Genomic DNA, 23,149 nt, shown 5'->3' on the forward strand with positions numbered 1-23,149 from the left:
TTGGTTCCTGTTGCACAAAGATCTTGATAGTTGGTGCTGGACTGGGAGAATTCAGTTCTCCTAGAAAAATTGCCTTCAAAATGCACCATTTCCAGTGTATTTGGAACCAAATTCTGTGAAATAGCAGATGTATCAAAATCCAGGTGTTGTGCTGCTTCTGCACCTGGTGGGATCGATGGCCAAAAGAAAGAGAACAAATCGGGAATTATTTCTCAAGGCAGCAATTTCCTGAAGTGGGGAGCTCCCGGTATTCCAGGTCTCCCGTGTAAAGCCAGGTCTGCACCCAGGCGTTGGCTTGGGATCTCTTGTCCCTTCCTGAGGAATGTGTGACATCCTTTGGAGATGAGGGGCTGTCACAAGAACATGAACCCATCCTTGGCACAAGCTGTGGAGCCCGGGATGTTTCTGGTGTCCATCAGTGGCTCTCCCCTTTGGGCTCGGGGGAGGCCTGGGAAAACCCTGTCAGAGTCACTCTGAGGTGGAATTTTAGAGTTTTATTTTTAAATTACAGTTGTTTTTGTTTTTTATTACGCAGACTCTTCCCGGGAGTGAAAGCAGCCGGGATTTCCGTGGCTTTATTGCTTTTAGCAGAACCCCCTGAGGCCGTGGCTCTGGGTGTGCCCTTGTCACTGCTCCCTATCAGCTCACATCTGCCACGGCTCACTGGGGAGGGGAGCCAAACCCTCCCTTTATGTAAACTTCACTTCTTTTTAATACAGAGCAAGGGCTTCGAGACCTTTCATGGCTCCTTCTCATTCTTCATGAGCTACATATGTACATCAGCTCCAACACTCTGTCAGGGAACAGGGGTTTTCAATCAAAAAGACTGTCAGGAAAGCTGATTCACTAACAAGAAAGCTGTCAAGCTGTGACAGCTGCTGTCTTTGCAACCCCAAACAATCTGTTCAGTGCTAACTCTGACTTATGCTTCCATTTATTATACAGCAGTAATGAGTTCTGGCCTCGGAAGCAGCGTTTGGGGGACTCACCTGGCTGCTTTGGTGGGGATGTGCAGCGTGTCAAATCACATCCGAGCTGGACATGAGCAGTTTGCTGCAGAAAAGTTCTGCTTCTGCCTTTTGAGTTCTTTTTTTAAATTCCAGTGTCAGTCCTTACCTCATTTTTGTACTTAAGTGTGAATCTGGAGATTTCATTACTGTTGGGAGCTAACAAGAGTATGATTTCTGATTTTTCCCCATTGTGTTGAATAATGGATTTCAGTTTAAAGACAACGTGTTTATCCCCAGAAACGAGTGAAGGAATTGGTTCTGGTGCTTAATTATCCCAGGATCTCAGAGACCACAAAAATCCTGGGAAGGAGCTGAGGGCTCAGGCTGGTGCTGCTGTCCCATGTGTCAGCATTCACACTGTCAGCCTTTGCTTTTAAAATGAGAAAAGAGGAAGAGCATTTGACATCTCCTCAAACATCTTCCAGCAGTACCTTACCGTCCCTAAACCTGCCTTGCTGCAGTTTAGGCTGATTACTGCAAACCTGGCCCATCAGAGAGATGGGGTAGAGCTGATTCCTCTTCCCTTCCATCGTGCATATTCAGTGCTGCAGTGTATCCCAGCAAATCACCTTCTGCAGCTCTGCTAAGCCAAATTCCTTCTGTTTCCCTGAACTTTGGGTGCTCCAGCTCAGCCCAGGAGTGCGTGGCCCTAAAGCAGGTGGTTTGCTGTAGGTAGGGAGTCTGTGGGGCACCTCTAGGGGATCCTGGCTAATTGTGGTCTCAAGTCATCAGGTGAGGGCAATAAATTCATCAGAGACCTGCAGGATGGCTCCAGGTCGCAGGTGTTTGATGGTGACTGTGCTGGGTTTTGGGGGGGTCACGCTGCAGGTGGGGGCACAGACAGGCCCCACCATGGCTGTTTGGGGGCTGGGCACTGTGCAGGGTGACCCCAGCAGGGTCACTCTTCCTTGATCCCGATGAGGTGCCCCTGGTGTGGTTTCTCCTTGCCCTTGGTGTCTCCTGCCTGCCTTCCCTGCTCCTGTGGGACTGGAGCAGAGCTCTGCCTGTGTTCCCAACCTGCTCTGAGAGATTTGCCTTTTTAGTTCCAAACTTTCTTTCCTTGGAAAACTACCAGCTTGCTTTAATTCCTTTTCTTCTCAACTTTGCTGCCAAAAGTTGCTACTTAGTAATTCCTGGAATTCGTTGAAGTCCATCGCTTTTATCTTCCTTGGAGGGGGAGAAGCAGCAAAGGCAAAGCGCTCGTGTCTGTCACAGCCAGGCTCCGGGCCAGCTCTCCCTTCTGGACTGGCACCAGCTGTGTGGCAGCATCCCCATCGCTCCTCCCTGCTCCTCAGTGCCACTCTGGGATGCTGAGACTCGTTTTTCCCCTTCAGGCCCCCCAGACACACTGGAACTCCCAGCAGGCCCAGTGTGCAATGCACCATCGGGTTTGTGTTTGCCCAGCATGGTTTCAGTCACTCTCGTGGTGAGGATGGTGCCATCGGCACCACCATCTGGGATGCTCCTGTCCCACTTGTCCCCCTCAGGTTCCTCTTGTTCTGAAGTTCCTGGCAGTGGGAAGTGCCCGGAGCAGAGGGGTTTGTTCCTTGGAGCATTCCCAGGGGTGGCAGGAATTGTTCTGTCAAACGGGATGTGGACACGTGCAAGGGGAGGGAGAGTCCTGGCAGCCAGGGCTGAATCACAGAATCAGGGAACACCCTGGTTGGGAAGGACCCATAGGGATCCTCAGTTCAATCCCTGGCCCTGCCCAGAACCCCCAAATCCCACCCTGGGCATCCCTGGCAGCGCTGCCCAAACGCTCCTGGAGCTCTGGCAGCCTCGGGGCCGTGCCCCTTCCCTGGGGAGCCTGGGCAGTGCCCAGCAGCCTCTGGGGAAGAACCTTTCCTGATATCCAACCTAAACCCCCCTGGCACAGCTGAGAGTGGGGAGCATCCCCTCCCCTGGGGCCAAGGGCTGCTTGCAGCCCGCTCTGGGTCTGATGTGCCATTTCCAGTGCTCCCAATCAGCGTTTGTCCCTGTGGAGCCCACAGGGACCCCGAGTCCTGCTGCAGGGACACGGATCAGGTGCCAGCGTGTGGCTGGAGCTGCGCTCCTTGGATGCTGCTCAAGGAAGGGGTTTGTGTTCCCACGCTAGAGCAGCTCCTTTAATAGGGGATCAAACTGCACTTACAGAGCTGCCTTAAAGGGAATATGGGGAGAAAAGTGCTTTGCTGGAAAATAGAAAGATTAAAGAGATGCAGCATGAGATAAACCCCAATGGGCAGAGAAACAAAGCAGTTCTTCCAGCTTGCCTTTTCTTCTGCAGCTCCCTCAAGGTCTTTGCTTTGCTGCTTTTTGGGAGGCTTCATTAAGTTCTTCCCTCTTCTTTTTTTTTTATCCCTGAAATACCTGTAAAACAGATTGTTCAGGTTTCCTGTCTGGAGGCCTATTACTTACTATTTTGTGATGCTGATTTTTATGTTTTCCACCCACATAACAATTACTGGTGGATTTTAAGCTTTGCACTCGGCACCGGGAGGTTTTCTGTCCAAACCCATAAATGGCACAGCAGCCAGGGATTTGGGTGGATACAAAGCAATCCATGAGCTGGAGCCGAGGGAGGAGCACGTTTGGGAAGCGGATGTGCCCTGTGACATCCCAGATCCCACGCAGGGAATGCCTGAGGATCCTCTCTCCTGAGGGGTTGGCACAATTGTTCAATTAATCCACATGGAAATACAGGGTTGGTGAAGGGAAATCCTGAGCAGGAAAGGGAAACCTGAAGGAAGGTACATTTAGATGGGATACTGGGAAGGAATTGTTCCCTGGGAGGGTGGGCAGGCCCTGGCACAGGGTGCCCAGAGCAGCTGGGGCTGCCCCTGGATCCCTGGCAGTGCCCAAGGCCAGGCTGGACATTGGGGCTGGGAGCAGCCTGGGACAGTGGGAGGTGTCCCTGCCATGGCAGGGGTGGCACTGGGTGGGATTTAAGGTCTTTCCAACCCAAACCAGTCTGGGATTCTGTGAAAAGCTCAAAAGAGACAGCGGGTTCCATCTAGAACTGAATTCTTACCGACACCTCCTGCGTTTGCGTATAAATTTTATGGAAATGTACATGTCAAGATCCCAATGAATCCGGGATTCTGAAAAGTCATCAAGAAAAGCTGGAATAAATCAGCCTGTTACTTGCTGAGCCCAGTGGTTGTTCCAGTCGTGTCTCTCAAATGTTTCTGCACAGCAGAGAAGGTTCTGACGTGAAGAGTCATTATTAAACCACTCCATTAATCTGGGGAGAGGTAGGGCTGCTGCTCTGAATAAATTAGAAAAATTAAATAATCCAGAGTATCGAAAGCCCATCTTAATTATATAAAGTACAAGTATATAAAGTATATAAAGTACAAGTAACACCGTTTATATAATTACATGAAGTACAAGTAACACTGTTTGACTTGGTACTCTATTGGTAAAACACTCTGAGGGTGCATATACATAAAAAAATATATTTCAATATTGCTGACATCTGTTTTTCTGAGCACAAAACACATCTCAGAAAACCTGTTCTCTTACCTGGAATTTTTTATCTTAACACCCTGGAAAGCAATTTCACTAACAAAAGGTGACATTAAGATGCCAAATTAAAAGCTGATGAAAACAGGGAAAAGAAAAGATTTTTTTTTTCTTGACATTTACAATTAATGCCACAAAAACGTTGGTTTAATCAGACAATATGGGGGCTCACAAAGGTGAAATTGGAAGTTTCCAGCCCTGAATGCTTGTGTAAAAGTTAATAAATTCAGCTCGTAATCATTATGCACATGCTAGTTATAATAATTTACTGTCCATACCAAATCTTTATAAGCATTGTAATTAAATATAAAATGCACATTAGAATTATAATGAGTAATTAGGGCAACATAACTAATGTGCATAAAAGTCCCGAAGCTCATTAAAATGTTAAAAGAGGAAACCTGCTCGGGCTGGAGTTGGTGTGTTGCCTGTGCCTGGGAATGCCACGGGTTTAACTCTTCCTTTAGACACTTGAAAGCAAAGTGAAAATATTTGGGATGAGGACCAGGTTCAACAGGCCTTTGGGCTGGTTTTGAATAGAACTTCAGGTGTAAAGTTTGGGTTTCCGTGTGAAGGCATTAGGGAGCTCAGATGTGCAGAGTGTCAGGATCAGGGACTGGTTTGGGTTGGGAGAGACCCTCAGTCCCATCCCATCCCACCCCTGCCATGGGCAGGGACCCCTTCCGCAGCCCAGGCTGCTCCAAGCCCCAGTGTCCAGCCTGGCCTTGGGCACAGCTCTGTGCTGGGTGAGACCTGCGTGGGTCCCATGTGGTGACACCGAACCCTCGGTGACCCCGGACAGCACCTCCAGGCCATGCTGGGCCCAGTTCTCCTCCCTCCCACACTTCTGCTCAGCCCCCTCCGGGGGGGATCCATAAATCTGTATTTTTTGGGGATGATAAACGCGTATTTTGGCTCAGGCCCAGCCGTCCCTCCCAAGCCATCTCACGGGGGACAGACGTGGAGGGCGTTGGGAAAACTCCAGTGAGGCGGCGTCTCGGAGCACCCACTCCAAAGAGCCTTTCCCAGCAAGGCACTCACAGCTATTGGGAAACTGATATTAAGTCAGTTCCCGTAATTCATTTCCAAGCCAGGAATTAGGCATTTATTTGAAGTGCCCTGCTCTGCAGGGATGAACCACGGGAGGGGATTGAACAAGGAGCCACTGTAGAGAGGAAAACCTCTGGATCTGAGTTACAGGAGCCAATGCTGCTGACAGACACAGATAATCACATTTTTTCCTCTATCATTTTATATAACCTTTATTTAGGAGACCTACAAATGACAATACATTTTAAATTATTCGTTTTACACCACATTTCCTTGTTAACATCCCTGTTAGATTTTATTGCGGTGTCTCTGTCAGCCGTTGATTTGTCTGGATAATCCTGCCCTGGGAGCTGTGGGAGGCTGTCCCCGCTTCCCTCCTCCTGCAGCCTCTCCCAGCTTACCCTCCCTCCTGCTGCTCCATACCTCTGAGCCAAGGTGTTATTTCCTTGCTGGCTGTTTACTGTTATTTATAATGAGCTGCTCCACACACCCTCAGACACAGGACTGTGCCGGCTGCTCAGTGGGAATCCCTTCCCACATCACTGGCTGAGGGGAAAGCTTCAGCTGTGAGAGTTTGAGGGGGTCTGGAGCTGGAATCTCATTTGTCCCACACCTCCCTTCAGCCTCAGCTTCTTTTTAACCAAATTTCTCCTCCCAGTTGTTGTCTCTTCCTGTTCCAGAGGAGACCTCGGCAGCAAGAGCAGCAGGTTTTGAGTGTGGGATTTCACCTGGAGCTGCTCAGTCTTCCAGGTCTGATGGATTTTTGGCTCCCTAATCAGTGCTCCAGGAACACAACTGCATCCCTCAGTTTGTCTTTAGACTAAAAAGCATAAAATAACCTGACAGTGATAAATCCAAGAGACAGCGGCTCCAACGATCTCCGGTTTGTGTTTCCATGCCTTTATTAACCAGGGATTTCCCGGAGCAGGGAACATTGATTTCAATTCTCGTTCCAAACAAACAGAGGCTGAAATCCTTCTCAGAGGGAGATCTGAGAAAATTTCCTCCTCAGAAGTTTTCCAGCAGTTTCCAAACAGACCGCAGAGCCTGGAGTTGTTATGTGGAGCTGGGATGCAGCTGTCATCCCCTTCCCAGCTGTGCCCGGAGCGCGGGGCCGGGTGCTCCTGCCTGAGAAGCAGCAGCAAGTGTTGTTACGCTCCATTTCATCCTGAAACACGTTGTCAGTGGTGTTCTGCTTTTGTGTAAAAACCAGCCAGCCAACTAAAACAAAAGCATCCCCAAAACCCCCAAAACAGCCAGCAAAAGCTGAGCAGGCCCAGGGGGAAGCAGCAAGGTGGTACTTCTTAGAAATAAAACAACTTTGTAACTCAGGCCTTTGCTCATCTCTTATTTGCTCTTCCAGTGGTCACATCTTTCATACAACCTGAGGGAAGGAGTGGGAATGTTTTACGTGTCCCTGTTGTTTTTATGGAGTAACAAAACCAATCTGTGTTTTTTCCTGTGCAGATTATGGAGACATAGACATGCAAATTGCTTATATATTTATTATCCCCTTCCAACGTTAATGTTACTGGGTGAAAGCTAATGCATTTATGGATTGGTTTGTTGTAGTCATGGGGATGGGGAAGCTGGAGGCAAAGGGTGAATTTGCCAGTCTGTGGACTGACTTGTGGGAGGATGGGAGCGATGGAAGAGGGAGAAGCGGCTCTGGTTTAACCCCAGGTGAAGCTCCCTCACCCGGTTTTGTTAAAATCAGGAACTGTGCTGAGTGCTCAGGGTGTGTTTGCTCTCCCTGGCCATGGCAGCTGCATTCCCAGGAGATTCCCCTCCTGCAAGGTGGGAAAGCAGCCGCTGGTGTGAGGGAGGGGACGTGGCTGCCACTGCTCTGCCCCAGAGCCGCTGCTGCTCCAGCAGGGCAGGCCCGTGGAAAACACGGAGCTCCCTTTTAGGCTGTGTCACAGAGCGGGGTTTGGTCACTTGAACACCTTCCAAGTGCTGGCAAAAGCAGGGTTGGACCTGGATTTGTGGAAATGAGGCTTTGCAGAGCTGGGTACTGCGCGGGTTAAAGCGCACGAAGGAAGATCCCATCAGGAGCCCTTCGGGATGATTTACACGGAGGCCGGGAATGCAAAAGGGACTGCAAAGCATACGATGCAGAGATAAGGCTGCACAAGGGTTTAGCAGCACTCGATTGTTGAGTATTTAAGATTTACAAGGAGATTTGATTGGGTTTCCTGTAATTACAGCAATGCTTAACTACAGATCAGAGATAGCTGTTTCCACCCGTAATCAATTCACACCCGGGTACAACGAGGTGTGCACCCGTTTCCAGGTGTGGAAAGGGACCTATCCAAACCCGCTGTGGTTCAGTGAGATATTCCCATCAAATCCCTTTGCCTTCCCCACCAGGGAGGGGTTTGCACCTCGAGGAGTGTGGACACGGGTGGGGCTCACTCAGCACTGCTGGGGCTGGAAGATGCTTCCTTTGGCCACCCCCAAGTTTCCATCCTGCCCATAACCCAAGCCAGCAACTCCTGGGCTTTCTTCCCAGCTTTTTTGAGAGCCCTGGCAGGGTCAGGCTCAGCTGGGGTGGCCCAGGGACCCCTCACCATTCAGGTGGTTCAGCCAAGGCTCATGAGGAGCTCCTGGTGAGGGAAGCAGAGCAAGGCAGGCAGAGCTCCACGTGTCCATAAACACCTTAAAGCAACATCTGGAGAACTGCTCAGGAAAAAATAAACAGATTTTTATTTATAAGTTATGTGGTTTGGTTTTTACAGCGTTTTGATGATGCACATAAATTACCGTTTAAAACCAGAGAACGTAAAAAGTTCCAGGAGGAGGCAGTTGTTTCCTTTGATAATCTCTTTCCTGAGGAATTTGCTGTGTTTTATTTTCAGCTGGCGGTTCCTTTTGCTGGCAACAGGAAAACCTGACAATTGCTTTTTATCTTTATTTGTGTCTGTAGTTCTAAGCTCCAAAAGTTTATTACTATTTACAGTGTTTACTATTTAAAAAGACAAAATGCACTTACTGAAACTTCCAACTTACATATGCAGTGGAATCATGGGAAAGTCACTTGTCTCTGATATTTGTGGTTGGCTCATAATTTTGGAGGTTGATTCCTTTAATCTGAGATCTGAAAGGCCACCTGAGCTCTGGGTTTGTGGGTGTTTGCAGCCAATGCAGGAGATAAGAGGTGCTGGCCCTGGGGACCTGCCACAGCCTCGCAGTGACAGGGGGTCCTCGGAGCCTCTCGGTGCCCCAGTGCTGGGGGTTCCTTTTCCCAGCCCTCGGGGTTTAAACACACCTCGTGTGCACTAATGCTGATGGCTGTGGGTTGTGCTGGGTAACTGTTGGAAAAGCAGCTTTTTCCAGGACTGGATTGCTCTCTCTTCACGTCTCAGCTGGGTTTTTACACCAGACACACGGAGTAGGATCTGCAGTGTGGGATAATTTTCATTCTGCTGGAGCAAAAAGTGGTGGAATGTACCTCGAGCTGGAGGAGACCCCGCGCCAGGCGGAGGGGCCGAGGAGGAGCAGCGGCGTTGGGTCACCTGCCTATCCAGATACCAATGTCCACTTTACAATTCTTTTTTTTCAGTTGCCCCCACAATTCAGGAACTTAAATCCAGCGGTGTGGTGCTTGGAGGGAACGGCCTGATCCGGTGCGAAGGTGCAGGAGTGCCTGCCCCGGTCTTTGAGTGGTACAAAGGAGAGAGGAAGTAAGTAGCCACTGCTCGCCCACCCCTCGTGTGCCAGGGCTGCTGCCAGGCTGGGGCTGCCCCGGGGTGACCATTCCAGCAGCTCCCCAAGCTCCAGCAGCGGGTGCTTGGAGCTGCTGGCTCCCGGAGCTGCCCCGTGGCCACGGCTCCTGTTCTGTGAGAGTGGAAATTGCAGTAACAGCCTGACATCCCAGCGTGCTGCAGGAATTGCAGCCTTTGAAGGGGAATAGCCAGGAAAGCACTGGAAAATCTGCAAGAAGGATTTTTGTTTAATTTGTCTTCCTCACTTTGGAAAGCAAGACTTGGAACCGGTGTGAATTGTGCCCCGGTTGTGCCGGGGTGGTCTGTGTTCCGTGGGGTCAGCAGAGCTCTGCAGGTCACTGCAGCCAAGGGGGCCAGGGGAGCACTCCCTGCCTGAACCTGAAACCTGACCATGTGCTCTGGGTTTGTGTGCAGCCCCCTGCCCTCCTGGGTCATGGGGGCTGTGGGACAGCAACAGGCACCTCTGCAGAGTCACCTTGATTTTAAAGGCAGATCACTGGACAGGGAGATGTTTTTCTTTTGAACAGGACATTTTGGGTTACAGCTCTTGGCTTGTGCAGGAGCTCATTTTTGTTGGGGTCACACGGTGGTGCAAAAGGAGGTGGATATTGTCCCTTGTAACTGGGGAGCTTTGGGAATTTCCAAGCTCCCAAGTGGTGGGTTTTTCAGCTCGAACATCCCATTAAACCTGGGAGCTGGCAGGAGAATATTAATGACCCTTTTTCACAGAAAGCCATCTGTCAGCTCCTTTGTCAGCTGCTCCCCTCCTGCAGCATGAGCTGCTGTCCTCCTCCCTCCTTGCTGAGCCATTGCATCCCACCAAACCTTCTCTGAAACTGATCTTTCCTATACGGACCAGGAAATGTTTCTCCCCTGCTGGTGAAATCCATCTGCATCCCATTTCCATGGCTGCTCATGGTTGTGTTGTGCCTGTCCTGGGGGCGGTTGTGGCACAAACACCGTTTCTGTGGGAAGGATTTCAGAGCAGGTTTTGGCACTTTGGGTTCCATTAGCAGCTCCCAGCATGCTGATCACCTTTCTGTTTATAACTCTGACCAAATTCTTTTCTGCTGAGCACATTCAGTGCCACAGCAGCAGCAGGAAAAGTGAGGCAGAGCATTTCAGGACACCCAAGCTGTGCTTCTGCTCCTGTTTTGGTTGGTGTTTCACCTCAGCAGGAAACTCTCTGTCCTGCTGGGTCTTGCTTCTCAAATACTGGGTTAAATCTAACACTCCATCCTTTGATAATCATCATCTGATGATCCCTTGGGGGATCATCCATCTGATGATCCTTGGGGGTCCCTTCCAGCTCAGGGTATCCTGTGAGCTGTTGTTGGTACATGACTACAAAGGTGCTGGGGATCTCTGAGCCCCGTCCCTTGCAGGAAAGAGGAAAATACCCCCGGGCTGGTTTTGGATCCAGTGTCTCCCCTCTGCCGCTGGGTAGAGGTAGAGGATGGGCAGCCAGCTCAGGATGAGCCTTGGCCAGCTCAGGCACTGCTTTAATGCAGAGCTGAGAGGTCCAGCTCTCAGAGGGAGCTCACAGCAGCACCTACATTACCCTGCAGATAATTTGCAGCTGTACTCCACGGCTGAGTTTGCACCCTGGCAGTGCACACCCTTCTGGACTTTCTGCTAACACAATAGAGAGATTCCTACTTTTTTTGGATACTCTTGGACTGGGACTTCTCTTTTTTAGAAATCTGGATGGATTGTTCAATAAATTAACAGTGGGAGTTATCCCTGTAATCATAACTGTGCGTGCAGTGTCTGCAACAAGGCTTTTGGGGGTGGAAACTGCATTGTTGTTACTGAGATTAATGTAAATCCAGACCCACCATTCCCAGACTCCAGGGATCATCTCATCATAAAATAACCATTAAAGCTAAACACAGAGGCAGTAACAGACTGCACTGAGGTAAAGTTATTGGTTTTGAGGCAGAGAGGGCTAATTCTGCCTAATCACTGAGCTCCCAGGGGTTCTGTTCAATAACTTCCCACAGGTGCTGGTGCACAGGGTGGGGAGAACTGGGAAGAGAACATTTTGGGGGAGAAGTTAATAAAAGCATCTTGAAATTGTTGCAGAAACATCCCATGGTTGGGTTGGAAGGGATCTTAAAGTTTATCATGTTCCAACCCCCTGCCATGGGCAGGGACATCTTCCACTATCCCAGGGTGCTCTAAGCCCCATCCAGCCTGGCCTGGGGCACTTCCAGAGATCCAGGGGCACTTCAGGGATGGGGTGTTAGAAATGTGTGTGGCTTTGAAGAGTGTTGAGGATTCCCTATGGAGAGCAGAATGGCTTCACTGTGCCAGCTCTGGACCCACATCTGCTCCCAGGCTGTGTTCTGGGGTTACAGAAGTTAGAACTCAGACATTAAACAGCCACAGGGAAGAAGCCCAAAAGTCACCTAAATAAAATATTAAAATACTAATTCTCTTTTCCTTCTCAAAGCAAACAAGACTTACATTTGAAATAACAAAACTCATTATCATGGCTTCATCAATTACGACAACGTGCAGGTATTCCAAGATGAAAGCAAAGGCAGGGCCCCGGGGGCTGGCACTGATGGGGAGCTGGGGATGCGTGGGAGCCATCCCTGGAATGAAAAGGAGCTCGCTCTTCCCTTTGTAAGTGGCACAGAGCAAAAGGGGAAGGTACGTGCAGGGTGTCTGCACACCCCGAAATGCTGCTGCAGCCTGGGAGCCCTGGGCGAGGCCCAGAGCAGGACTGATGAGCGTGTGCTGGTGCTGAGCAGGGCCCAGCAGCGCAGGGAGCAGCTCATGCACGAGGAGGAGCATCTGCTGCCTCCCGCCGCACACGGCCACCCTCCGGAGCTCTGGGAATCGTGGGGCTCACTGATACCCATCTCTGTCCTGCCCCCTTTGCTCCAGAACTTCCAGTCCTGATCCCCAGCGTCAGCCCCTTCCCAGCAGGGATGTGAGGGAAGGGGATGTGGGAGCAGTGGGAGGAAGGGAAGGGCCCTGAGCTGGGGCCTCGTCCCCTGGGCAGCCTGGGGAAGGCAGCAGGTCACAACAGGCAGACACTCTCCATGGTTTTGAGGCAGATGTCACGTGTGACAGGGCATGGGGACAGCAAAAATCCCAACGCTCCATTTTCTCTTGGAAAAGAGGGAGATAAACCTTACAACTGAAATGGAGATGGTGCAGTTCAAGTTCTGCTTACGGGCCGAAAGGGTGGAGCTGGCTTGGAAACAGCTGGTACAAACCACAGGATCCCACACTGGTTTGGGTTGGAGAGGGTCTTAAATCCCATCCCATTCCAGCCTCTGCCATGGCAGGGACACCTCCCACTGTCCCAGGCTGCTCCAAGCCCCAATGTCCAGCCTGGCCTTGGGCACTGCCAGGGATCCAGGGGCAGCCCCAGCTGCTCTGGGCACCCTGTGCCAGGGCCTGCCCACCCTCCCAGGGAAGAACAGGCAGAGGTGGACACAGAGCTCTGGCTCTGGTACCCCTGGGAGAGGAGCGGGGATCAAACCCGAGGGACAGTGACCCTGGCTGCAGCTCGGGCAGGTGTGGGAGCAGCAGGGGGGGGTTGGGAGTGAAGAACTCTCTCGGAATTTTCTGCAGGAAACAGGGACAGACATTGGTGGGTTTAGAAGAAGAACATCCAGAGGCTGAGTGGACAAATTTCTGCCTGGTACAGAAGTTTTCTCTTTCTGGAAAAAAGATGAATCTTCCAAGTGCAGTGTTCTCCCCAAACCAGGCACTTCAATCCCATTTTTCTGTGTTTTCATGTCCATGGGATGTGCCATGTCCTCTCCCCAACCTTAGGCTGGAGGAGCAGAGTCCTTTACAGCAACACAAATTGCCCAGGGAAAGGAAATCCCTGTGTGAGCAGCATCCTGCAGGGATCCGATGGGAAGAGGGGCACTCACGTAACAATGAGGAATGTTCAGTCCACAACCTGCACAAGTGCAATTAATGACAGATTTGCCAAGGTTTTCAGACAGAATGGTGGAAGATGGCATTAATTCCCAGGATATATGATTATATCCTTCAATATAGCAGACAAAAATTGTATTCTTAATCCAAAACTCTGCTCCTTTTGGGAAATAGAAGGAATTATGAGTAATAACTGTAGCGAGTTTTTAATAACACGGTTCCCCTTCTCGTCTCCTTGTTTGAGCAGACGTGGTTTGCCTACGACAACATCATTAAAGTTGGTCCTCTTGCTTTGTCCTGGTGCCCAGCGATGCTCCTGACATGGCTTTGGGAGCAGTATCCAAACACCTGCATTTTTCCTATGGATTTGGGGTGGGAAGCTCAAAGTTGGGTGAAAAGACTCCTCATTTGGCTTTTTCCTGTGCTTCATTACCTGATCCTGCCCTCAGCAGTGCTGCTGGAGCACTTTGTCCCTAATTGCAAGGCTCATTTGCAGCTGCAGAGCCCCATAAATGAAACCATGGTCACAATCCTGACTGCTAATCTTCACCTGCCATCAGCCAGAGCTGTGAAAGGATGCAGCAAACTCCAGAGGCTGAAAAAACCCTCTTAGAAAGACTTACCACGTACCTTTCTGCCCCAGGGAGGGGATTTCAATTTCCAGTTGGCTTTGCCCAGCTTAAAATCCAAGCTGTGCACCTGGGAGCTTCTATCCCCCGTCCTCTGGGCAGGAGGGGCTGTGGGTGTTTCTGTTCCTTCCGCTGCAGGACACGCAGGCAGCACCGTTCCCTCAGCACCCCCAGCCCCGGGGCTGTCCATGAACTCTGCAGTGTGCCAGGACCTGCACAGGCACCGGCAGCTCGCAAAGAGCTCTCGGTGCTCCCAGGGCTGTCTGCAAAACCAGCAAAGAGAAGAGAGGTATAAAAAATAAATCTTGGTTGTGGTATGTGAGTTATAGACATTTTCTTTTTGCTTTCTAGACTGATCAATGGTCAACAAGGAATCACTATTAAAAATTATAGTACAAGATCCCTTCTTACTGTTACCAATGTGACAGAAGAGCACTTTGGCAACTATACTTGTGTCGCTGCCAACAAGCTAGGGACGACCAATGCCAGCCTGCCTCTCAACCGTAAGTAACGGGGACGTGTGGCAAATGTTCAGGGTTGGTGCTTCCCACATCCGTGGATTCCAAAGCCCAAAAGGAGCAGCGTGCTCGTTCCCTCTCAGCACCCTGGAAATGCCGTGGCCTTCGTCGGGACTCGGAGGTTGTGCGCCTGGTGCTGGTTGTTCCGTGCTGCAGAAGGGTTTGGGCTCTGAGAGCCGTGGCACGTTTTGGGGGATCAGGGAGTTGCGGATCTGCCAGCAATCCCAGCTAACCCACCCCGCCATGGCGGTGCAGAGGCACAGTTTGCACAGCCACAGCTTCCTGCTCAGAACGGCAATCACAGGTCCCTCGGGGCCACTGCGACAGAGGTCAGAGCTTCCCCAGCACATTCCAAGGAATACCCTGAGCTGGAGAAGGGGGATGTGCCAGAGCTCTCTCACACCTCGGTTTGTCAGTCGCTGGGGCAGAGAAGTGAAATCTCTTGGAAAAGACAGTGAGCGGTGTGAGAGGCAAAGCATTGGATGTGCAGCGTGGAGATTGCCCAAAATGGGTCTCCAAGGTCCTGTTTGGGAGGTGTTTGTAGCTGTGGCTTGGTGGAATTTCACTGCTGTTGGATGTTCAGCCATCTTCTGGTGGATCCACGGGTGTTTGTGGTGGAGCGCTGGTGCTGCTCTGTTCTGATGGCGACAAAAGGCAGAGACAAAGCTCGGGGTGTATCCTGCACATAAGGATACTCCTCACTGAGCGGAAATGCGGGCTTTCAGTTGCTAAAATCCCACAGTTACTGCCTTCCAGCCTGGAAATTTCCTCCTGAACTTACTCCCCCTATGATGTGTGTTGTCAGGAGGTTCTGAATTCCTGCAGAAGAGACGTAACAGGCACAAAATTACGGGGACCCTTTGCTGCCATTTATTTAATATTTGGGAGGTCATTACCAAAGTGGGAACGATGTAACACTTATTTTAAACAGGAAATGCAAGTGAAAACAAAGGAGTATTACACCAGAAGGAGCTGGAATTTGGTGTATTTGCAATTCAGAGCAGGTAAAAGGAAGGGTCTGGCTTCAGTTGAACAGAGCAGAGCTGAATCTGTCTCTGAGCTGCTGCCAGGATTTTTTCCATCTTAAATTGTGAGGTGCCTTGTAGCCACCCTTGAAAAGCTCTTTGAGAGGCAGAGGTTGAAAATGTCATAGAAGTACCAAGCACATTGATACCAATCATAAAAATAGATGTTCTCCATCATGAAAGAGAGGGGATGTGGGAAGCAGAATGGTCTGAGAGAAAATATGGAAATCTGGGTGTGCTCCTGACCTCGGGGGGGAAATGGGGGAATGTTGGCTCAGAGGTTTGACTCGAAGACCAAGCTGAAATGTCTTATTTTATACTGTGATTGTTTTAAGCCAGCCAAAACAAGGAGAGCTGTCCTAAAGGTGGTGATCTGGATTTTGGTTGGGAATCAGGATTATTTGGTGGAGTTTTTCCTTTGCTTATAATTTACATTAATATTATCTAGAAGCATTATCCCTTTAAAAAAAACAACAAAAAAATAAGTTAGAAAAATTCTCAGGGTAGCAACTTGTTAAGTGTGGACTCCTCAATCCTTCAGCAAGAACCTTCTGTGAAACTGCTCCATTTCGTTTTGTTGGCAGTGGGAGTGGGCCATATGTGCTGGTTCAGGTATGTGTGAGGGAGCTGCGAGCTCTGCGTGGTTGCAGCACTCAATAGCCAAACGTAAGGCTAAGGACAGTTTCATTTGTTACTCGAGGAGTGTTAAAATAGAATTGCTGCCTTATTTCAGGGAACATTGCGGTCTGTAGCTGCACCGGTGTGACACAGTCTGAGGAGTGCAGTGGCCTCGTAACAGCGGCGATTCGGGAGCCCCTGTTGGGTGTGCAGAGACGTGGCAGGGGGGATCCCAAACGCCCCCAGTGGGAGCAGCTCAGCCCCAGTGTGACCCTGTGCTGTGACCTGGGGGAGCTTGGGATACCCCATCCCATGGGGAACCCCTGGGGTGTGCAGAGACATGGGGGGGGGATCCCAAATTCCCCACAGAGGGAGCAGCTCAGCCCCTCAGTGTGACCCTGGGCTGTAACCCTGAGCACAGGGCACACCTGCACTGCCACCGTCAGCTCCTTGCCCAGCAGGGCTGGGGAGTGGCCCCTGGCTGCTTTCTGCTCTCAGGGTGGGCTTTTTAACCAAAATGTTGCAGCAGAGTTAAATAATCTGTGTTTTTTTCCTTGCACGTCCCCATATAACACACATAACGTACATAATGTACCGAAATGGCACAGCAGCTGGGCACAGCTGGGCACCTTTCTCGGGGACAGGACTGGGCCCAATCTCCATTACTGGGCTCTGCATCCAAATACATCAAACCCCAGGATAGCAGGAAAAGGATTATCTCCTTTACTGTGGAGAGGGCTCTGGCTCTCTGTGATCCATCAAGGAGCCCTGAGCTGACAGAAAGCCATGAGGAGGGTGAAGGAATGTCAGGACAAGGTCCAGGCTGACTCTGTGTGGCTGGGACATGGAGGGAGCCCAGGTGGATTCGTGGAGCTGGACAGGCGGGTGTAGCAGGGTGAGGAGAGCTGTCTGGGCTGTGGCTGCTCACCCGGGCCAGGGGACAGCCCCGCTGCTGCTGTGAGCTGGGGACATCCGTCAGAGGTCATCCAGAGCCACTCCTGCCCTGGGGGCAGGCAGCCAGGTCACTGGCTGGGGAGTTAGGAACATCCCAGATCCCTCGAACACGAAGGAGTTTATCCTGTCCCTGACTGAAGCCCCTTTGGCCATGCCTAAGATCCAGTGATTAATAATAAATCCAGCAGCTGGAAAAGAGAAAGTCTCAGCCTGGTGGGGAAAACGCAGAGAAGCAGCGGCTCCAAAAAATGAATAATGAATGGCAATTTGCTAATTATTCATGGCTGGGTCCTCTGGATCCTCCAGCTATGTTGGTTTTTGTGGGGAAGCGTTTGAAGCGCAGGATCTTCCCGGAGCAGCCCCAGGAGGCCCCCTCAGACCGGCCCGTCCTGGCCTCCCCGGCCCAACTGATCGGCTGTTTAGCTCAGCCTGCCTGGCTTTTCCCAGGATTTCTGGTACTTGAAAGGAAGAGGAATGTGGTCCTTTGCTGTCGGTAAAGCTGGGATGTGCTGACTCATTAAGCCCAGGAGATGAGGCGTTCGGGAGAGTACCCAGGGCAAGAGGTTCCCTCTCCAGGGGCGAGGAGCCAGCAGGGAGCGAGGGAATGGCAATTCCTAATTAAGCAGATTTGGCTTTTAAATTAGCCCAGTGTTCATTTGAGACAAAAGGCATTTTCCTACAGACAAATTTGCCAGGCTCTGGGGATGGGAGAGGGAATTGTCATTAGCCACTGGCAGCCAAAGGAGGGTTATTGAGGAGTTTTTCCCAGCAGCCAAGTCTGAGATGTCTCAATTGCTGCTCAAGCAGCCCTTCCTCACCCTGGTGCCTCCTGTCCTTGTGCTCTCCTCACCACACATGGGAGTGGCTTTCCCACTTTCCCTCCCCACAGCTGAGTTGTGGCAGAAGGGTTTTACTCCCTTTCTTTGATGAGGGTAAAGGTGGAGCCATATCTCAGCCTCTGCTCCCCAGGATGGGATGTGGGATGTGGGGTGCTGTCCCCACAAGCCTTTGGTGAGCTGCTGGAGATCCCAGCACAGGGATCAGCTCTGTGGCACAGCAGATCCAGGTGGATCAGGCTGTGGGGAGCACTGGTTTGGAGTCCTGGCTCAGTCAGGGGTGTGATGCCAACCCCACACCTCTCCAGCCTGGCAGAGCTCCTCGTCTCTTCTGCCTCAGCACCTGTTAAATTAGGGTGAGAATCTGAGGGGTTCTTCAGGTGCTGCAGTTTTAATCTGCAGATTTATTCTGTAGAAACTCTAACCCTACTCCAGAGACTTTGTAGAGGGATTAAACTCACTGCACTGTGGGGCCTCTGTGTGTCCCCTGAAGGTGTCACCAACAAAAGCCTGGGCTCATGTAAAGCCACCACCTCTGAGAAGATGTAAATTACCATTACCCCTCTATTACCTCTCTTAAGAAGAGGTATTATTTCTGTGTTCCAAAGAGCACCTCCCATACATTCCCTAATATTTTCAGGAATCCTAGAAATAACCTGACTGATAAGGGGCACCTTTCTTAAGAAAGCCTTGCAATCCACAGGAAGCATCCTTCTCCTTTCCTAACAGCTGCCAGAGAAATTGCTCCTTCACATGGCTGGTTATATGATTCGAAGGTGTTACTGATGTCCAGGTTTATACAGAATCCTTGGATATATTGCTAGTAACTATGAAAAAAATGTAAATAATTGCAAAAAGCTGCCCAAGAGGTCAGGAGTGACATCTGGAAGGAGAAGGAGCCTTGTGAGAGGGATGTGGTGGTATTTTCTGTGCTGATTTAATCGCACAAGGACTTCACTGAGCAAGCATCTGACTGCACTCCTGGTTAGTGCCACACGCTTGGAATCTTGTCTCCAACATTCCGGAAGCGCCAGACCGTGCCCTCAATTTCCATGTGTTGATTGCCTGGTGTGCTGGTTCCTACTCGGAGATTCCTAATTAAACTCGTGTATTAATATTCCCAATACATCGGCTGCGTATCGGAAACATAAACAAGATGAGTTTTCTCCCCCAAATGTAAATGAGCTCGTTATAAATTGTGGTTCCCCGGTGGCACCACGAGCTGTTGGTGTTGGCTGCTGGAGCCCCAGGGGTGCAGAGGGCTCGAGGGTCTCTGCTAAGGGGTGAAGGGGCCCTGCTGTGAGCCCTCTGCCAAACCAGGGCACCGTCTCCACGGTGATTCCTGGCAATGCTTCCCGCTGTGCCAAGTCCTGGCAATCAGGGCCAGACCTGAGGGGGCTTTGTAGATCTCCTCAGTGACGGACTCGATGGTCTTAGAGGTCTTTTCCAGCCTGGATGATCCTGTGTGAATCGAGGGCACAGCCCTGATGCTGCTCCCACTCCTGCCAGGTGCTGGACTCGCTCCCTGGGATCCAGAGAGAGCCTCCACGTTGTGGGCATTTTATAGCCCTGCTTCTTCCTCGCTTTGGTAACTTTTCTTTGGATTTAAACCAAGCTGAAGCCTGCTCCGCCCAGCGCAGTCAGTGTGGGAAGGAGAGCAGGGTTCTCAGGAGAACTGGGATGTGGGCACAGGGAGGGAGGGGCAGTGCCACTGTAGGTGGTTCTGCCCGGAGTGGCCCCTGCTGCAGCCAGCTCTGGGCTCCCCCTCCCAGCCCTGACCCCCGGATCTCCCGTGGGATTTCTCCCCCGTATCCCAGGCTGGGTGTGGGAGGTTCATCAGGAATTTACAGAGCCTTAATTAACGTGCCAGCACTGCTTGGGTCGTGGCTGTTCACACAGTTCAGTGTCATCGTTAAACTCAGCAGTTTCATTTTATTGACTGAGAAATCGTATCTCAGTGCCTTCGGATATGTGACAGGTTTCTGCTCGGTTTTAGCTCGATAGCTCTGCCTGGCCCACCAAATCTGACATTTCTGAAGAGAAATACACTCTCCAGGGAAATTCCCTTTGTGTCCACAGTTTCTGCTGTTGTCCAATTACCTAAGAAAGATTTTGCTATTTTATCTCTCAAATACCGGCCTGGAAAGCAAATCAAATTTCAATTTGCATAGTTCTGTTTCAGCCAGGAGGGCTGGTCTGCGTCAGAAAATATAAAACGTGTGTGTAGGTATATATATATTTATCAACTTAAATGAAAATTCCTGTTCTCATTAGGAGCCTGCTGCAGTCAGTCAGAGGACAGTTATTGATTTAATAAGGTTTGGATCCAGCCCAAGGTCTCCTGGAGCCATCACGCTGCAGAGAACTGGTGCCGTGTGGCTCATTTTTCCTTGCATCCCTCCCAGTCCTGCCCCTGGGTGCAGTCACTGTCCTGAGCTCCGCCAGCTCCTGCTGGGCCGGCAGAGAAAGTCTCTCCCTCCACACCTCCGGATGGGTGATGGACAGGGAATGGATCTGAAATCGGTTCTAGGAAATTCCAGATGCTTCGTTAAGGGGTGGTCACACGTTCTGAGCCTCTGAGCTTCTTCTGGCTCCTGCTCAGGGGTAGGGGACACCCAGACCCCAGCCAGAGGGTTCCTGGTGTGCCTTCACAAAGCCAAGACACGGCTTTGCCTGGAGCACATCCCAGCTGGAAGCTCAGGAGGTCCAGGCTTTGCCTCTTCCCTCACAATCTGAGGGGGATTTCGCTTTCTCCCCTCTGTGCTCTGTCTTCACTGGGGCGTTTCATATCCAAGGCCTTGGTTTTGCTTTCCGTGTCCAAGCTGTGCAAACAGGACAGGCTGCTCCAGGAGAGCTGATCCTGATCCATCATGGGAAGGCCCCGTCCTGGACACGGACCCAGCTCCTGAAATTCAGGGTATCAGAGAAGCAGGGTTATAATCCATGGGAACCCTCCTCAGAGATCCAGGTGCATTCAGCCAGGGCGTTTGAATGGAGCGCTCCCCTTCCCAGTGGAAAACAGCTCTGAAAACTTCCAGCCATCCCCAGTGGGACCCACAGACAAAGGGAAAACCTCCCCTGTCTCCTCTCCTCTCTCCCAGGGTGAGCAGTTCGGCTGAACCGAGCCTCCCTCCCATGGCAGAGACCAGGGAAGCCATTCCAGAACAGATTGATGAGACAGAGTTAGAAACCAGCACCTTGGATTCATATATTCACAGGGAATTAGATAAATGGCCAAATCCTCCATTTATGTAAGTCATAATAATTCTGTTCAATGTTGGGTTTGAGCTCCTTCCATATGGATGCCAACTGCTGCTCCAGGTAACAATTACCGAGAGTTATGAAGGAATTTTCTCTAAATCCATTTTCCAGCTTGAGCTTTATTATGAATTATATGACAATAAGTGACTGAGATGGGATGAGGCAGAAATAACCCGTTTGAGCAAGGCCAGGAACACAAGTTTCTCCTTGACATTTAGCAGAAATTTAAAGGCCCGAGAGTGGATCAGGGAAAAATCAGACAAAAACCAAACAAAAGCCCAGGGGTCTTTGCTGTGGAGCCTTGCTGAAGTTGCCCCGATGCTCTGTTTTGTTCCATTTGTGTTTATATTCACAAATTTTGCAGTTACCCACACCTCACGGGGTTCAGACTCATCTTCTTACCCACCTGGATAAATCAGAGGGGTTGAAGTGTGGCCAAATCTTATCTCAAGTATCAGTTAATTGTCACAAAATCATGGAATATCTCAAGTTGGGAGGGGCCCACAGCAACCACTGATCCAACTCCCTGCACAGACGCCCCACAGTCCCACCCTGTGCCTGGGAGCATTGTCCAAACAATGATTAAAACATTCCAGGTCATCCATGGAATTTACACTGGGACTCGAGTTTCTTCTCACAGAGTAGAAAACCTTGTAAATCAAAGAAAATAGAAAGTCCAAAGAATACCTCATGTAACAAATGGGATGAGGACAAGAAGTGCTATAAATAGCACTATAAATAATGATATAAATATATTTTACAGCTGAATCTGGAACGCAAACTTCAGCTTGGCCTCAAAACTTTGGGAGGATGGGGGGAGGAGGCTCAGAAAGGGCTGATAGGAAGCAGAGGATGAAACAATCCTCAAGTGAAGAGATTAAACACAATTACTGTCTATCCTGGGCAGGAAAAGTGGGTTATTGGAATTCTGGTGAGTCTGGGGAAGGTGCATTAGGAAGTTTTCTCATGACATGGGCCCAGGAGAGAGTCACTTACAGTGCTCAGTGGCAAATTTTAAACCTAATGCAAAGCACTTCTTCATTAGAAGGTTATTAAGTGCAGAACTTATTTTCATATCAAGTTGTTGAGCAAAGCTCAGGGGGCTTTACAAAGGAATTAGATATTGATCAAGGATATCCTGAGTTTTCAGGGAGATCAGAAAATAGATTTTAAACCCAAGACCTTGATATTTAAGCAAATAATCCAACAGGTTAGAAAATGCCAAAACTGGAATAATTTCCCAGATAAATTCTGGGTTAATTGACAAAAGCAGTTGCTTAAACCCAAACATTTATCTGTAAAGTGTGCGTGCTTCTATCGAGTCAAGTGTTTGTCATTTAGAGATCACCAGAAAATGCAGAGAGGTGGTGTCTGCACAGCTTCCACTGCATCTTCCTGGCAGCTGCTGTGTGTTCCTGAGGGTCTGGACGCTCGGTGAGCTGAAGGAAAAGAGGAAGGGGAAAAAACAAATCTTTCTTTTTGGCTGCAAGAAAGCTAAAAATAGCTCCAGAGGTTTAAAAACAAGAGGTTTTCAGTGAGCCCACACTAGAAGCACTAATTAACCTCTGTGTAACAAAGTGCTGAGGTGCCTCAACGAGCCTCAGAAATCAAGAGCTCAGTTACTGTTATCCTTAATTCCGCCTCCAGGTTTATACGTGGAGATTTGGACTGCATTTGCAATAATAAATGGAGCATAAAAGCTTTCTCTTCTCAGGGCTCTTCCACACCTCGGGTGGAACGCGCTGGCATCAGAGGCTTTGATTGTGGTATCAGAACTATTCACAGAAAAAGGCCTGTAATGAATTTTTCAGAAACTTCCTTTTCCCCCTACGTATCTAAAGTAACAACGCTGATTTCTTGGCTTTTAAATGTTCTGCCATGAAGCACCTACAGCAATAACCTGAATTTTACTGTGAGACAAGGTGCTGTTCCTATAGAGACCATTTCTTATAAATTGCCCTGATACTCAGATTTTAGGCTTGGCAATATTTAGATTTACTAACTTTGTTCAAAAATAAAACATAAACCTGAGAACTGGATCATTTAAATTCTGTTAATTTATTCAGTTAAAATTATATTCCAAGGAAAAGAAGAAAAATTTTGAAGTTCTGGG

The 23,149-nt window shown here is 49.9% G+C and overlaps 1 protein-coding gene across 4 annotated transcripts in view; it reads left to right on the top strand.

The window, feature by feature from the left end:
* The window catches only part of NEGR1 (neuronal growth regulator 1), a 191,288-nt gene that overhangs the window by 131,832 nt on the left and 36,307 nt on the right, over positions 1-23,149 (top strand). For 3 of the 4 annotated variants that reach the window (XM_019291630.3, XM_039556362.1, XM_039556364.1), the window contains exons 5-6: positions 9,127-9,247; positions 14,176-14,327. In XM_019291630.3, coding sequence (XP_019147175.1) covers positions 9,127-9,247; positions 14,176-14,327 — 273 coding nt within the window. The remainder of the gene's footprint in view (positions 1-9,126; positions 9,248-14,175; positions 14,328-23,149) is intronic. The other variant, XM_039556365.1, reaches the window with a different exon arrangement.

This window comes from Corvus cornix, chromosome 8, assembly GCF_000738735.6.
Source record: "Corvus cornix cornix isolate S_Up_H32 chromosome 8, ASM73873v5, whole genome shotgun sequence".
Lineage (NCBI taxonomy): Eukaryota > Metazoa > Chordata > Aves > Passeriformes > Corvidae > Corvus > Corvus cornix.